The following is a 14,948-nucleotide window of genomic DNA, read 5'->3' on the forward strand; positions in this document are numbered from 1 at the left end:
ACTGAGATAATGATAAAGCGGAGTTTTGGGCTTAGGTTGGTGTGACCAGAATTTGTATCTTCAACATTCACGCCATGTTGCCATCCTTGGAGATGTTAAGTTTGTTGGGGAGATGGGAGATGTCGTATATTTAATTTTGATCACAAGGCATTTGAAATACCCTCTCTTGTGTTAAGTTTGTTGGGGAAAATAAATGTTCAGGCAGCTAGCTCTTCTCCTCATAGTTGGGTTTGTTCTTGTCAACATTGTCTCAGTTGATACAATATAGGCAAGTTCTGAACTTTATTTTATAGCACTATATTTTTTTTCAAGGAGAGAACAAATGACCCCACTACACTGAAAGTAGTAAATTCTCCTTGATTTTTAAACAAAATCTAGGCCTTATGATAATAAATACCGCTTTATAATCTAGCACCTGATAGGTGCTCCATAAATATTTGCGGAATGAATAGAATAGATATGTAGGTGTTTGCAGGGTCATTTTAAAATTAGAATATAATTGCTCTAAATGACCAATAGTTCAATCACTAAAATATACTGATTTAAGCCATTAGGTCTTCAGTTATATTTTGTAATCTATCATTATATAAGGCTTCTCTTACCAAAATGCAGCATTCCTGCAGAACCAATGTAAACCGAAGCAAAATACAATAAACGTCTGCGTTGTACATTTTCAGAAGGCTTAAAATTATTTATTTCAAGTTTATCCATACAATAAACTCTGAGCAGAACAAGAACTATCATAAAAGAAAAAGAGGCCAAGAAGTACCTAAGCTATGATAATCAGTGACAGAGCCAGGCAAATGCTGCTGACTCATCATCTAATACCTTTCGTACTGCATTGGACTCTTACTACTCTAGGGCTTGGCAAAAAGAAATGCAAAGGGACAGATAAAATGACCCAGAATGGAAGTAAAAGGAATCAGCATTTGGTATTATTTAAGGCTTTTTCGGTTTTATTGTATATTTACCATATACGATAAATGTGAATGATTAAAGCTGGACACTAGTGTACAGAGAGGCAACGAGTCTGTTAAAAACATAGACAGCACCCTGTGAACATCAGACCAGACCTCTGCAAAGCCTACCTCCAGAAATTCGGATTTTAAGAACAAGAGCATCTCATATTCTAATTGAGGGGTACAAAACTGTTGAAGGTAGTATTTGGTTCAACTGGCATTATTCTGTGCTTGCAACTCCTCAGTAGTCTCAATGCTGACAATAATTGTTATTAGAGCTTTAGAAAATCCATAGCTCCTCGAGAAGTAGTGGGAAGGCAGATAGTGGCTTGGCTTGGATACTAATCAGCTGAAAACTAGTAGCATGACCATGGGGGAGTCTCTTTATCCACTTACGCACCAATTTCTCAGAAAGGGGATTAGACTGGACAACATTTGAGATCCTGTTTCTAGAAATTTATTCGAGTGATATTTCAAACATTCTATTCTAATAAAGTACCTGCGACAGAGGTAGCAACTCCATAAACTGAATTTATGATGTAACCGGTAGTCAATCACACCAAGTGGAGAGATGGAACAGCAGAATAAATTTAGTCCTTCTGTGAACTACCCAGCATAATATGCATGGTTGACTATCTCTTGGGCTTCTTATACTTTTTTTTCCAGCAATGATTTTGATGTGGTTAACTACTATGACATTTCCTAAAACATCTATTTCACACATTTTTTATTCTCTTTACATCAAAAACACTTCCTGACACCTCCTTCAGCGTTGTTGCTCTGTGCTTTACTGAGATTGTAACTGCTCAGAAATTCTGCCCTCATCCCCTTTCTCTCAAAGTCTCTCTTCTCCTTCCACTCTCCGATTTCAGGGGATGTACTCCATCTCTTCTCAAAAATAAGCATCTTGGTAGTTTTATTCTATTTCCTAATTCCATCAGCTCTCCGACCTTTCTCTTCATACTTCAAGGACCTTCCCTTCAGTCTAAAAGTTGTTTAAATACTTTTCATCCTACCAAAGGAAAAATAAAACTAATATTCTTCTCTTAACCCTACCACTATTTTTGCTTTTCATTTTTAACACAATTTCTTAAGAATAATCTTCTTTCTCACACTTTCTTACCACCCAAATTCTCTAAATCTCTTTACAATCTGGTGTCTGACTTCTTGAGTACAGTGAAATCTTTTTATGATCAAATGACTTAATCCTCCCTAAATTTCATAACTACCTTAAAATCTACTCTTCATCTTCCTTCTCAAATCCATTCCTCTTGTGATCCCCATTTCTGTTGACTTCAGAGTCCTTTCTCCCCCATGTCCAATCAAGTGTCAAGTCTAGGTACTTTTTCCTACATGATTTCCCTTGCATTTTTGTCTTCTCTATTCCTAAGTGGCACTTAAGGGAGCAATTTAAGTCCTTATCGTTGGACTCCTGTGATAATTTTCAAACTGGTCAACTATTTCCAAGATATCCTTTCTTCATTTAATATCACCCACTGCTGGCTGGTTTAAATTCAATGAAAGAAAAATTTCTAGTAATTCTAGTGCTATGAAATGGCTTGCCTGAGATGGCAATTATAAAATAATATAAAGTAAATAATATAAAAAGCAACAAGCAGACTAACAAGCACAGTACCATTTACTGAGTGCTTACTACATGCCAGACACCGTATTGACCTTTGCACATGTGTCACCTCATTCCGACAACCGTATTACTATCGTTACCCCCATTTTACAGATAAGAAAACCAAGGCTAAAAGCATTTAAATAACCTATTCAAGACCACTGAGATAATGATAAAGCGGAGTTTTGGGCTTAGGTTGGTGTGACCAGAATTTGTATCTTCAACATTCACGCCATGTTGCCATCCTTGGAGATGCTCACTTTGGACTCTGGATGGGAGATGTCGCATAGGAGGTTCAAGGGCTGAATGGACTGGCTTAATGATTTTTAGGGCCTCTTCTTGACATTCCACTTGCTTATTCACTTTTATATAGATTGAGACCTACTACTGTAAAACATAATGCTAGGTCTGTGAGAGAGAAGGTGAGCGGGACATTGTAGAACTTCAAAAATGAGCTCATAACAGAGAGAGGGAAGAAGACATACACTGTGTGTGACTAAAGATGACAGACGGAAAGCAGAGTGCAGAGGGTGGGCTGGGTGAGGCATTCTCCAACCTGAACCTGAGGAACTGACAGGCTACATTTTATTATAAATGCCATCCCAGTGGTGTGATTTAAATCAGAACATCCTCCCCGGGCTCAGGGAAAGCAGAGTAGGCCAGACTGATACCTCACTTCAGGACCATGACTCAGATATCCTTTGAGATATATTCTTTGAGAGATTATATGACTCATTTTACCAGACAGTGGGGAGCTGGTGTGATGTCCCAGCAGGTGAGTAAGTTGGGCAGTGATGCAGGAAGCTAGATTTATCAGCTCTGTAAAAATTAGTCACAAAGAAACTGGAGGGAGGCATCTCAACAAGGTATAGCCCAGGTATGAGATAACAAGGAAAGGACTTACAGAACGAACAAAGAAAAAGAAAGGAACAGATAAAAGTTATATTTCTAGGAAAGAATTTATGAGATCAGACTCCTTATGGAATATGTCTGCTGAAGACTGTGAAAATAAAAATCAAGACTAAGTTTTTAAATGTAAGAATAGGGTAAAGTGATCGAAAAAGAATTTTCTCAATAGTGTAGAAAATATGAATTTAGTTTGAGCGTGAGGTGATCACTGTTACCTGGTCGCTCTAATGAAAATATTCCATGGACAACTGAAACACAGTCTTGGAACTTTGGAAATGGGTCCAGGTCAAATGTTCAGCCTTGGAAGTTATTTATATACCAGCCACCTTTCCTGTTCTCTGTAGAACAGTAACAAAAGCAATTTCTGGGAGCTCTGTAAAAAAATTCAGACTCTCAGGCTCTCCACCAGGCCTACTGAACCAGAATCTACACTTTGACAACGTCCACCGCATGAGTTTGAGAAGCACTGTTTGCACAAAATTTGAGAAACACTGTTCTACATAGAGGTGATGTTAGAGACAAGGCACAGATGAGATGAGGAGGGTACCACACATAAGAGATCCACTGTTCCACATTGAGGAGGTGGGATAAGTAGCAAGCAAAGAAGAGGAGGAATGGTTAGAGGGACAAGAGGAAAACCTACAGAAAAATGTCAAACAAAGAAAGAGTTCAAGAATAAGGGGATGGCCAACACTTCCACGGAGTGGTCAAGAAGAAAAAGAAGTGAGAAAACCTACTGGCTTTGGAATTAATTGATCATTGGTGACCACCAAGAGACTTTTCAGTGGAATAGTAGGAAGGGGATGGAAGCCAGTGCAAAGGAACATGACTGTGTGGGTGGTGTAGGAATCAAGAATGCAGGAGCAGAAAACTCTGAGAAGATTTGGAATTAAGAGAAGAGATTGAAAAGTAGTTTAGAAGATTATAACAGGATCGACAGGGGGTTTTGGTTTTGAGTCAGGGAATCTTGAGCATGTAGGGCACCAGTGGCAGTGAAGGGGTAATGTCAGAGGAGATCATCGGGGAAGGATGGGATCACTAGCATGGTCTGAAATCAGAAATGTGTTCCTGGAAAGAAGAGGAGAGAAGGAGAGGGAAAGATAAATTGGGGATGAAGAAAGAACAAGATGATGGTGGCAAGTCTAGAGTTCCTCCGTACTGTGGAAACCAGAAAGGACTAGAGTAAAGAAAAGAGCCAGGGAATGTAGCCAGGATGCTGTTGCCAGGATCCAGGACAAGAAGAGAAGTACGTGGACTGGAACCAACATGGAAATGGAGACATAGAAGATGCAGATACACGTACTTTTCGAAAGCAAATCAATATAACTTGGGGCCTTCAGAAGATATAGGAGATAAAAAATAAAAAATGAATAAAGTTTCAAAGTAGGGAGAATGGCACAATGATGGTACTTCAGGAAGTAATAAAGAGACAAATGAGGTGATATTTCAAGAGAAAAAGTATGAATTCAATTTTGTCATGTTGAGTTTGAGGTAATGACGACACAGTGAAAATGTTAACAATTTCTCTTATGTATTCATTCAGCACACATTCACTTGGGGCCACTATGTACCAGATGCTAGCCTGGGGGCTGGGGCAATAATGGTGGGCAAGATACACATGGTCCCTGCCCTCACCAAGCTTAAAACTGACACGGCAAGACCAATGGGTAACAAGGTAGTGGGCTCAACCCAGTGAGAATTCACAGACATTGAATATACCCACTTCCTAACAACTTGTGGGGGAAAAAATAAAAGACAAGAGCCTGCTCTGGACTGGCCAAAAAGGAAAGCCCTCATTCTCCATTAAGAGCAAATAAACACAACATGAGTGGTAGAAAATGTGAAAATGATTTCTAAACAAATCAAAGATTTAATAAGTTGGCAAAGGAGTAAGAACTAAAGCAATCTTGAAAGCTTTAACAAGTTGGAAACTTGGAAAGGAAAAAATTTGCTATTAATTGTGAAATAAATTTTGGTTTAAAACATGTTTTATCCTTCTTCAGGGCCAATTTGAAAACTTTCTTTCAAATTGAGGCTATATTGAGGACAAATGTATGTACACTCTTCCATTCAAAGCCCATTAAAAATAAAAACTGTAAATGAAGCACATCTGCTTTCCAATATGAACTTAGAAAAGGATTTAAAAACATGGGAGGCCCATACAGACCCTATGCAAATATGAATAGAAACATGCCACGAAGGATAAAGTGACATTTCATCGATATTTCCAAGCTTAAAGCAAAACAAAAAGTGAGAGTTTTCTCACCGGAAACTTATTGCCCAAGAGCTTTGATAGAGAAAGTCCAAAGTCAAGGTGTAAAGAAAAAACGACGATACATTATTTGCATAGGATATGTGAGACTGTACAACTGTAAAATGATTTTTAAACATCAGAGACTGTATAGAGGGTGCCAAATATCAATGGATTAAAATGACACCAGTTGGTGTTCCTATAGCAAGCCAAGAGCATTCAGATCCCAACAGTTTTGCAGGAAGATGTTCCTGAGGGAATACTTTGGCTGTATTAATCTTCCAATTTTTAAGTAGTAATCATCCCCTGTAGCTATTATTGCTGATTCTATCCTACTGGATTAGTCTAAACTCTTTTAAAAATCTGCATGAACATATGAAGGCAGATTTTTCCAAGTCTGCTTTTAATTACATACATTTGCAGTTCTAGTAGATTTATTCGGGTGCTCATAATGTGTGCAGTTATTTCCAAAGCTTTTAAATAAAAAGACTATTGTTTTTTCCTCGAACACCACAAAGACTTTAAACGTCAGCTCTTTATTAGCTGTGCTAACTAGAAAGAAAGGAGGCGTGGGTAAATGAAATATACAAGTACTCCAAATGCTACTTTTTGGTCATTACTGTTTAATTCTTCCCTTTAAGTCATGTCCTAACAGTTCCCTATTTCAGTCAAAAATACCTTGATTTTCCCACTCAACTCAGGTTTGAAAGTATACAAGCATCTTGCACCAACCTGTTATTGTATCTTTCAAAAGACTTTGTTCAAAATGGAATTACTGATTTTGAATATTGTGATTTGACATGCATAATGCCATCCATTTGATGAGAACAGAGCCTGGATGTGCATGCAAGGGGGTGAGGGTGAGATCCGGTGTGATCTGAATAGTTTGGGCCTTAGAGTTGACTGCCTGGGTTAAAATCCTAGCTCCGTTAGCTCATCTGTCCTTCCCTTCTCTGTATTCATTATCTCCTGTACTATTAAACCATAACATCTATCAGTTAGAATCAATCAGATAAATTCTTTCACGGAAGGGTCAGTAGAACCAGGTGAAATTAAAGGAAAGGCTTGAGGGTAGGGGAGGAAATTATATCCCAAAAACAAGCAGACTCAAAGATTTATCAAACAAGTTGAATAACTATAAAAATCAGGTTGCATTTTGCTGTAAGAATACCAAATTAACTTCCTTTTCTTCTCCCTTTCTTCCTTTCTTCCCTCCCTCTTTTTCTTCTTTTTTTATAAGATAATTTTCTTAAAAGGAAAAGAAAAAAGTAATCCATAAATGTTTATTTTCTCAGCATTGGCACCCTGGACTAATCCACTAGAAACTGTAATTATCATAAGAAAGTATGTTCTTTCAAGAGTCCATTTTCCAAACAAAATAAGTCATGGGATTAGTGGTGGGTGAAATAAGGAATATTTCAGATTCTTTGAAAAATTTAAAATTATTTTTCCAAAAATTGGGTTTTGGAAATATCTTCTACATGCCCTTTTCAAAGTATTTATCCCTTGAGAAACATGGACATATGAATAAAAAATTGATTTTTTTTAAGTCTAGATTTCCAAATCAAAGTCAGATGAAAGGTACTTCTGAGAACATATAAACACTTTTAAAGGTCTTTCTTGTTAGTTCAATTTAGACAAAAATAAATAAAACACTACAAAAAATATACACACGGCCAACAAATGCATGAAAAAGTGTTCAACATCCTTAATACAAGGGAAATACATATTAAAACTAATGAGATACTACTATACTAGAATAGCTAAAATGAGAAATGCTGGCAACACAAAATGCTGATTAGGATGAAGAACAACCAGAACTTTCATCTACTGCTTGTGTGACCAAAGATAAGAAAAGTTAGGCAAAACATATTAACAGCTAAATATACATCTTTCTGTAACCAGCAATTCCACTTTTAGGTATTTATCTAAGAGAAATTAAAGTGTATGCCCACAAAATCTTATACAGAAATGTTTATAAAGTCTATATTCATAAAAATCAAAATTCAACACAATTCAAGTGTCCATCAGCAGGAGTATGAATAAACAAACTTTAGAATATTTCAAATACTACTACTCAGGAATAAAAAAGGAATGAACTATTGATTGTTTAAATGTCATGAATGAATCTCAAAAGCATAATGAAAGAAGACAAACAAAAGCCCATAGTATACGATTCCACGTATATGGAGTTCTAGAGTAGGCAAAACTAATCTATGGTAATGGAAATCAAAACCTTCCGGAGGAAGGTACTTTTCAGGGTGATAAAAATGGTCTATTTCTTGATGGGTATGGGATACATGGTTTTACGCAATGTCCTGACTCAAATTGTACACTAAGATCTATGTATTTTACTATGTTTAAATCAAACCTCAATAAAATTTTATTAAAAAATGAAAAAACTTCTAAAATTTAAAAATCGCTTTGAATATATTTAAAACATATATCACTTTGAATATATTTAAACTTTAAAAATAAAATGTCTTCATTGAAGCTTGAAAATTTTGAATGCTTGTCCAGATGAAAATTTCTGAATTTCAAATAGTAAACATTTTGATAAAAAAATACCATTTTATAACCAATTTAGAATCATGACTCAGCATTCATGCACTGTGCCAAATACATGCATTGAATGGATGGATGGATGGATGGCAGTAATTTATTTTATTTTTATTTGTTTTTTTAATTTCAGGATATTATGAGGGTACAAACATTTCGGTTATGTCTTTGCCTCACCCAAGGGAGGATTAGAGGCATGCCCTTCCCCTCTGCAATGCTCACCGCGTCCATTAGTTGTGAGTTTACCTCCCCCAAACCCCTAATCCCTGGAGAATATTACTACCATGTGAGCACCATAGTTTTGATCAGTCAGTGATGATGGCAGTAATTTAAAAAAAAAAAATACTTAGATTTTTCTTATATGTTCTGCCCCAGATGACGATGGTTTCATCTTCAACTCTGTGCTTTTTCTCTGCCTACATGTTTCCCTGTGAGTCTTTCCAGTTTTCAAAGGCAGTGATTCTCAATCATCAGCAGCAGCAGAATCACTTGGAAGTCTTGTTAAAACACAACCAGCTGGCCCCACCCTAGAGTTCCTGCTTCAGTAGGTCTGGAGGGAGACTGGAGAATTTGCCTGGCTGTACATGGTGCCTCAAGCTTGTAGTCCCAGCTACTTCGAAAGCTGAGGCGGGAAAGATAACTCGAGCCCAGGGGTTCAAGGCTGAAGTGAGCTATGATCACGCCACTGTATTTCCAGCCTGGGTGATAGAGTGAGACCCTGGTCTTAAAAAAAAAAAAAAGAATTTTGACAAGTTTACAAGTGATAACGATGCTGCCTGCTTTGGGGACCACACTTGGAGAACTACTGCTTTAAGCAGTTCTTCAACTGTCCGATTCCAATCACCTCTCCACCTTTTAACAGCCTTTTCTAACTGCCTTCAGCCCCATTCTCTGAGCTTTGATTGTACTTGTCATTGATACTGCCAACTTGCTATTTGACTCCTTCACCCTTGCAGTTTATTATTTTGGGAAAAATACTTGTTTGTGTTTTCTCTTCAGGTGGATGATAATTTTCTCACGGGTAAGGCTCCTGACTTATGTATATTTGTTCACTTAACACCCAGAATGGGGTGCACAGAGAATAGGTGATAAGGAAATGCTAACAGTCCTGATATTTATACATTCTTCTAAAGCATGTACAGATACTATTAAAAACAATTGCTAATTTTCAAATGAAAACCAAAATTTTCCATTATGGTGAATTACCTGTCATTGGGACAGTGACTTGGCAAAGTCCAATCATGGTGTGGATTGATGAGGAAACCCCAGGACAGGAAGACCGAGCTTGGTGTCAGAGTGCCAACCACCAGCTGGAGAGGTTTGCGAGAACGAGTTTTACCTACGGAGGCAGCATACAGGTTAATTCTGGAAACATCTGGTATAATTTGAGTAAAATGCATAACGATGACTTGATAAGATGATGAAAAGTGTGAAAACATCAAGTTCCTTTTCATTTCATTTTGATCATTGTATGACACTGGCCTTAGAAATTATTTTTCAGTTTGTTATGACCAGCTCAGGAAATTGTTTCATCTTGCTCAGGATATAATACCCCACCTTTCCTTTCAGGCAACAGATATAATTTTTGTTTTTGTAATCTGCATTTGGGAATAATGTAATGACTAATGGATTATTAATAGCTTCCATTTTATATTTGTATCTGCCACATACATTTTAATTAATCATTTTGAAGATTCAAACTTAGTAAAATAATTATTTGGTCATGCAAGACTTAGGTTCCCTAGGAAAAGAAAAGTATATATTTCATTTCTAAATGTCATTATCTTCATACATTGTGAGCTAAGCCAGTAATGTAGTAAAAATAAAATTAGATTATGATTGAGGGGACCTGGATTTGAGTTTTGACTTTGCTCTTAGTGTGACTTTGGACACCCCTGAAACTTCTCGGGGCCTTATTTTTCATTTGTAAAATGAATGAGATCATTGCATTACATTAGTGAAAATTAACTCAGGGATTAAAAAAGAATATCAGAATCACCTCGGGGCTTGTTCAAACTCTGTGTGCCCCCTACCTTCCCTCCAGATGCTAATCTGCCCTCCTTGGAGGCCAGACATAGACCATTCGAATCACTATCATATGAGGCACTATTACAGGTGGATCTGGAATAATTTACAGAGAAGAATAAACACATGTTTGCAACCAACAATAACTATTCTTGAAAATTATTTTAAACATCTTTAAAAAGTCATCTGTCCTACCATGAGACAATTTGCCACCACTAGAATATGTGTATTCTGGGTTCTGAAGGTTTCTTACTGGAATAACAATTTACAGAATTTATATCTGACAAAAGCAACACACATGGCACAGTTTTCAAGAGCATTTGAAATGAAATTATAAAGTGCTACTCAGGTGTGATCATGCTCTTGGAACCCATGGAACCATATTTATGCTTGACTTTATTGTTCAATATTTTAGAATACAGTCTTAAAATATTGAGAGTATATTTATTTTCAAGTGTGTGGAAAACTGCCTGGACAACTCTCACTAATAAGTTGTAAGGAGTGATTGAAATTTCCCTTTTGCTTTGGAATAAGAGGCCAGGAAAAAGAAATGTGTATTTTTCTAAATGCTTAACACTCAATTCTGTTTTTAAAAGAAGTGGAAATCAACAGGAGAGGGGATTGTGGCAATTGATTGCTGGCAACCAGGTTTGGACTTATACATCTAGGAGCCCGAGTATAGAGCTACAAAGGGCCCTTTGTTCGGTATAATTGAATAGCTGAATGCTCTCCCTCCCATCTTATCCCTATAGAAAACTATAGCAAACAAAAAAAAATCCTTTCTTGTGTGTGATATCCAGTGTACCATAAAGAAGAAACATGATTAGGAGATCATAATTTGTAAATCAGTTCACCTTAGAAAAACAATAGCAAAATGTTGTGATCAATTCTTAGCTACAGAGTTAGGAAGAAGCAACATCAGATGGAAAAGCATATTCACAGCTTCCACTAGTCCTTCCTTACAGCAATGGCCAGCTTATTTGAGAAGATCTGAGAAGATTTAGTAGCAAAATCACATTGTTGGATTTTAATCTTCCTTTAGTTATGTAGAAAGTTTCTATTTATTTATTCTCGTGTTATCTACTTTCCTATTTCAAGTCTTCCTAGGCCGGGGAAGATGGGTGTTGCTGTTGTTATTGTTATTTTATGAAAGAGGTCCTTCCTCTATGTTTGGGTAGTGTGTAGAAGAGGTTTAGAAGGGAGAGATAAGGAGTAAATAATACCTAAGTTCCAATCCATCTAATACACAAAAATGGGTTATCCTTTTGAGACGTAAACAGTCTCCTTAAGCAAGTTTAGACATAAAACTCTGCCCTTAAAGTCTGAAAGGCACAAGAGTGGGCATGAGTCCACACACTGCAGAATAGAATAGGCTAATAGGAGCTGACCCCAAATGAGCACCCACAGTGGGCCAGGCGCTGTCATTGACTCATTTAATCCTCACAGCAACTGGATTACACAGCAAAACCCAGGAGGAGAGAGGTTCAATAATTTGTGTCAATCCCTGCAGTTTGCAGTTGGTGGTGCCAGGAGACCGTAAGCAGTCTCTACTGCCAGGCGGTGCAACTTCCCCACAGGGTAGACTGTTGACCAAGGGCCTAAATCTCCCACTCTGCATTCCTAAGGCATTTGGTTTCCATGGGTAGAAAAAAGATCAAAAGTCATGGTTTCAAATTGATAAAAGGAAAAAAAAAAAAGTCAATGAAAATGACTATACCTGAGCATGACTTCTTTTGACTTGGAGGGGGAGCAGGTCGCACGACTATCAGATATTTCGGCTCTGCATCTGGAAACAATAACATTATTTATCAGAAAAATCCTTTGAGAACCACCATTGGAGGCAGCACACCCATGCCCTGACTCAGCATTTCCTGGAGTTAGTCACCCTCCGCAACCGTAGCGCCTGTGAGTGAGAGGACCCAGGAATCCAAAAAGTTAATGCTTCCTGAGAAGCCCATTGAGTCTATTAAGTTTTTTAAATGAAAATTAAGACCAGATTTTCAAAACCAAATGGGCGAGGGTGAGGGATAAGTCTTAAAAGAATCCTGCTAGACACAGATTTTATGCCACGTTTTCATGAATGCTTTTCTCTACAAAGAGATTTTTTAAAGATAAGATTATGTCCATTCTGTTAGCCTGCTCCTCAGAGGGTCAAGCCTGATGCTCCAAGATGAGAGAAGCAAAATCCTCCACAAGACATGTAAGTCTTACCTACTGCATGATGTGACACGGCTCACTGTTCTGGAAGCATGAATATTTACAATGCCCTACCTAGATTTTATCCTATTTGTATAATCTCTCAGCCTGTCTTCATATCCAGTATATTTTAATGAACAATTTATAGGTTAGTATTCTTATCACTTGAACACATATCAGTGAAATATATAGAAATTCTTAAAAATATTTAGGCTTTAAATAAAATTATGTTAATGCAATCAATGTGTACTAACTCAATAAGGGGCTGTAATTTATGAAATTTTTTTAGAAAATTATTATTTCCAAGAAGAATGGTTGTTTAAACATTGTAAATAAACCAAATGTATCTAAGGCATACAAAATAGCCTTTTATAAGCAGCTTTACTGGATTAACCAGTTGAAGAGTATTATTTACAATATTTCTTCAGGAACTTTGGACCCTGAAACTCACGCCATACCAGATTTCATTCGGATGCTACGGTCAACCGGAGCTCACCCCTACTTACTCAGGCAGACGTCCTGTCTTTGTTTTGTTTTCATTCTGGGTTCAAACATCTCCGCTGCGTGCGTTTAGAACAGAGGTTTTCTCTCCTGAGGCTTTGCAGAGCTGATTGCATTTTCAGAGGGAGACAACCTGGCAACTCAACTGCTTTTAATGACTTGTGTCTTTGTTTTCTTCTGGACACCCCGCACAGTGCTATTTGCTATAAACTGCCTCAGTAATTATCACAAAATAAAGATACTCAGGCAGCCTCTTGAACTCCCCTCAGACCCTTGCTGATGACTGTACAGTTGCCTCAGGGCCACCACGCAGAACAAGCAGCGTTCATTCTATTCCAGAGTCTTGTGTGCACGAAAGCCCATCTTACTGAGTGGGGCTCCTGTAGGGAATGCTTGACCCAAATCAAACAAACAAGTTCCCTAGTAGGAATCCAATAACAATTCCCTGGTATTTTGGGAGACAAAGAGCAATAAACTACCATGTACTGAGTGTTGCTTTCTACGTGCAGGCTACTGTATTAAGATCGTTACATTTATAACTTAATTATTCCTCATGGCAATCCTACCTGGAACCTGCTATTATCACCCCATTTTGTAGATGGGATCACTGAGGCAGGGTCATCTTCATGGGCATACGACATACATAGTTGCACAGGGCCCCATGCTCAGAAGGGTCCCGTGCTTGAATTCATGCCCTGCTGTCACCATCTTGAAATTCTTACTACTTGTATCTTTGAACTCATGTTTTGAAAGGGAAGTCTGATGGGACAACAGAGCGTGCAGGTGAGCAGAGGAGATAGAAACAACATGCACCTCTGCAGTTCTTGCCTCCCCATTCACATAGGGCATTCAAGGTGCTCCTTTAGCATTGAGTTCCAAAGGAACCCATATGTGTGGAACTTCAGCAAGACTCAAAGGCAGAACAAGGTAAGCATGCCACACCTACGGCTGAGTAAAGGGGCAGGGAGGGAGGACTAAGAGCTCTGAGAGGCCACACTTTCCATTCTAACCAGAACTTGCTTCAAATGCAGAAGGAAGGAAATGGCATTTTAAGAAATACAAATAACCAAGGAACTCTATCATATCCTTTTTTTTTTTTTCATGCACTACTTTACATTAGCCAACCACTTACACTGATGCCACTCCGCATTAACTAACCGCTATGCTGAAACAATGGCACGGGAGGAAAGGGAAATAGAGCATCCCATAGTACCTTTCTAGTTCTCCTCATTTGTAAGTCAAAAAAAGACTGTTGGTTAGAATATGCACATATCAAGTAGTGAAATAAAAAATGGAGTTTTGTTTAGCATTTCTGCTACTAAGAACAAAATACATATGTATGTATGAACTACAAAGTACAAATTGTGCAATTTCAGTGATTCCACTTAGGAGTTAAAGGCTTTCACACTTGCATTTAAAACAGGCATTGCATAGTAGAAAAGGTAAACTTCATGCTAATAATTTTAAATTTTAATTTTTCTTTACTTAGAATGACATTAAATAGCAAATAAAATATCATGACAAGCTAAGAGGAGGGACCATGGGAGAAAGGAAAAAGCTTTATATTTTAGTATCTTTAATGACAATTATTTCCCTGTTTTTCCAACCAGGGGTCTTTCATTTTTATTTTGTACTTGGCCCTGCAAATTATGTAACTGTCTTAATCAAGTCCACAAAATGCCCTTTTAATAAATCTCAGGAATTCAGTTCTAGAAAACAAAGATAAACCCCTAGTTTTCCTGAATTGTTCTCATTGAGGCAGAGAGCTAACCTTTTAGTTCCTTTCTTGATACTGATTAATTATGCCAACTAGTTTTTTTTTAAAAAAAAAGATCTAGGAAAATAACATATTCAGAAGCCAAAGATAGTGCCATGATTCAAGACATACAGTTATATGAGCAATTTAAAAACACTTTTTGTTATT

The 14,948-nt window shown here is 37.4% G+C and overlaps 1 protein-coding gene across 1 annotated transcript in view; it reads right to left on the reverse strand.

Moving 5' to 3' along the window:
• The window catches only part of ABI3BP (ABI family, member 3 (NESH) binding protein), a 230,812-nt gene that overhangs the window by 145,632 nt on the left and 70,232 nt on the right, over positions 1–14,948 (reverse strand). Inside the window, exons 3-4 of the mRNA XM_012652849.1 lie at positions 12,045–12,113; positions 9,509–9,641 (exon numbers count right to left, since the gene is read on the reverse strand). Coding sequence (XP_012508303.1) covers positions 9,509–9,641; positions 12,045–12,113 — 202 coding nt within the window. The remainder of the gene's footprint in view (positions 1–9,508; positions 9,642–12,044; positions 12,114–14,948) is intronic.

Source organism: Propithecus coquereli, unplaced genomic scaffold (genome assembly GCF_000956105.1).
Source record: "Propithecus coquereli isolate 6110/MARCELLA unplaced genomic scaffold, Pcoq_1.0 Scaffold40, whole genome shotgun sequence".
NCBI classification, from domain to species: domain Eukaryota; kingdom Metazoa; phylum Chordata; class Mammalia; order Primates; family Indriidae; genus Propithecus; species Propithecus coquereli.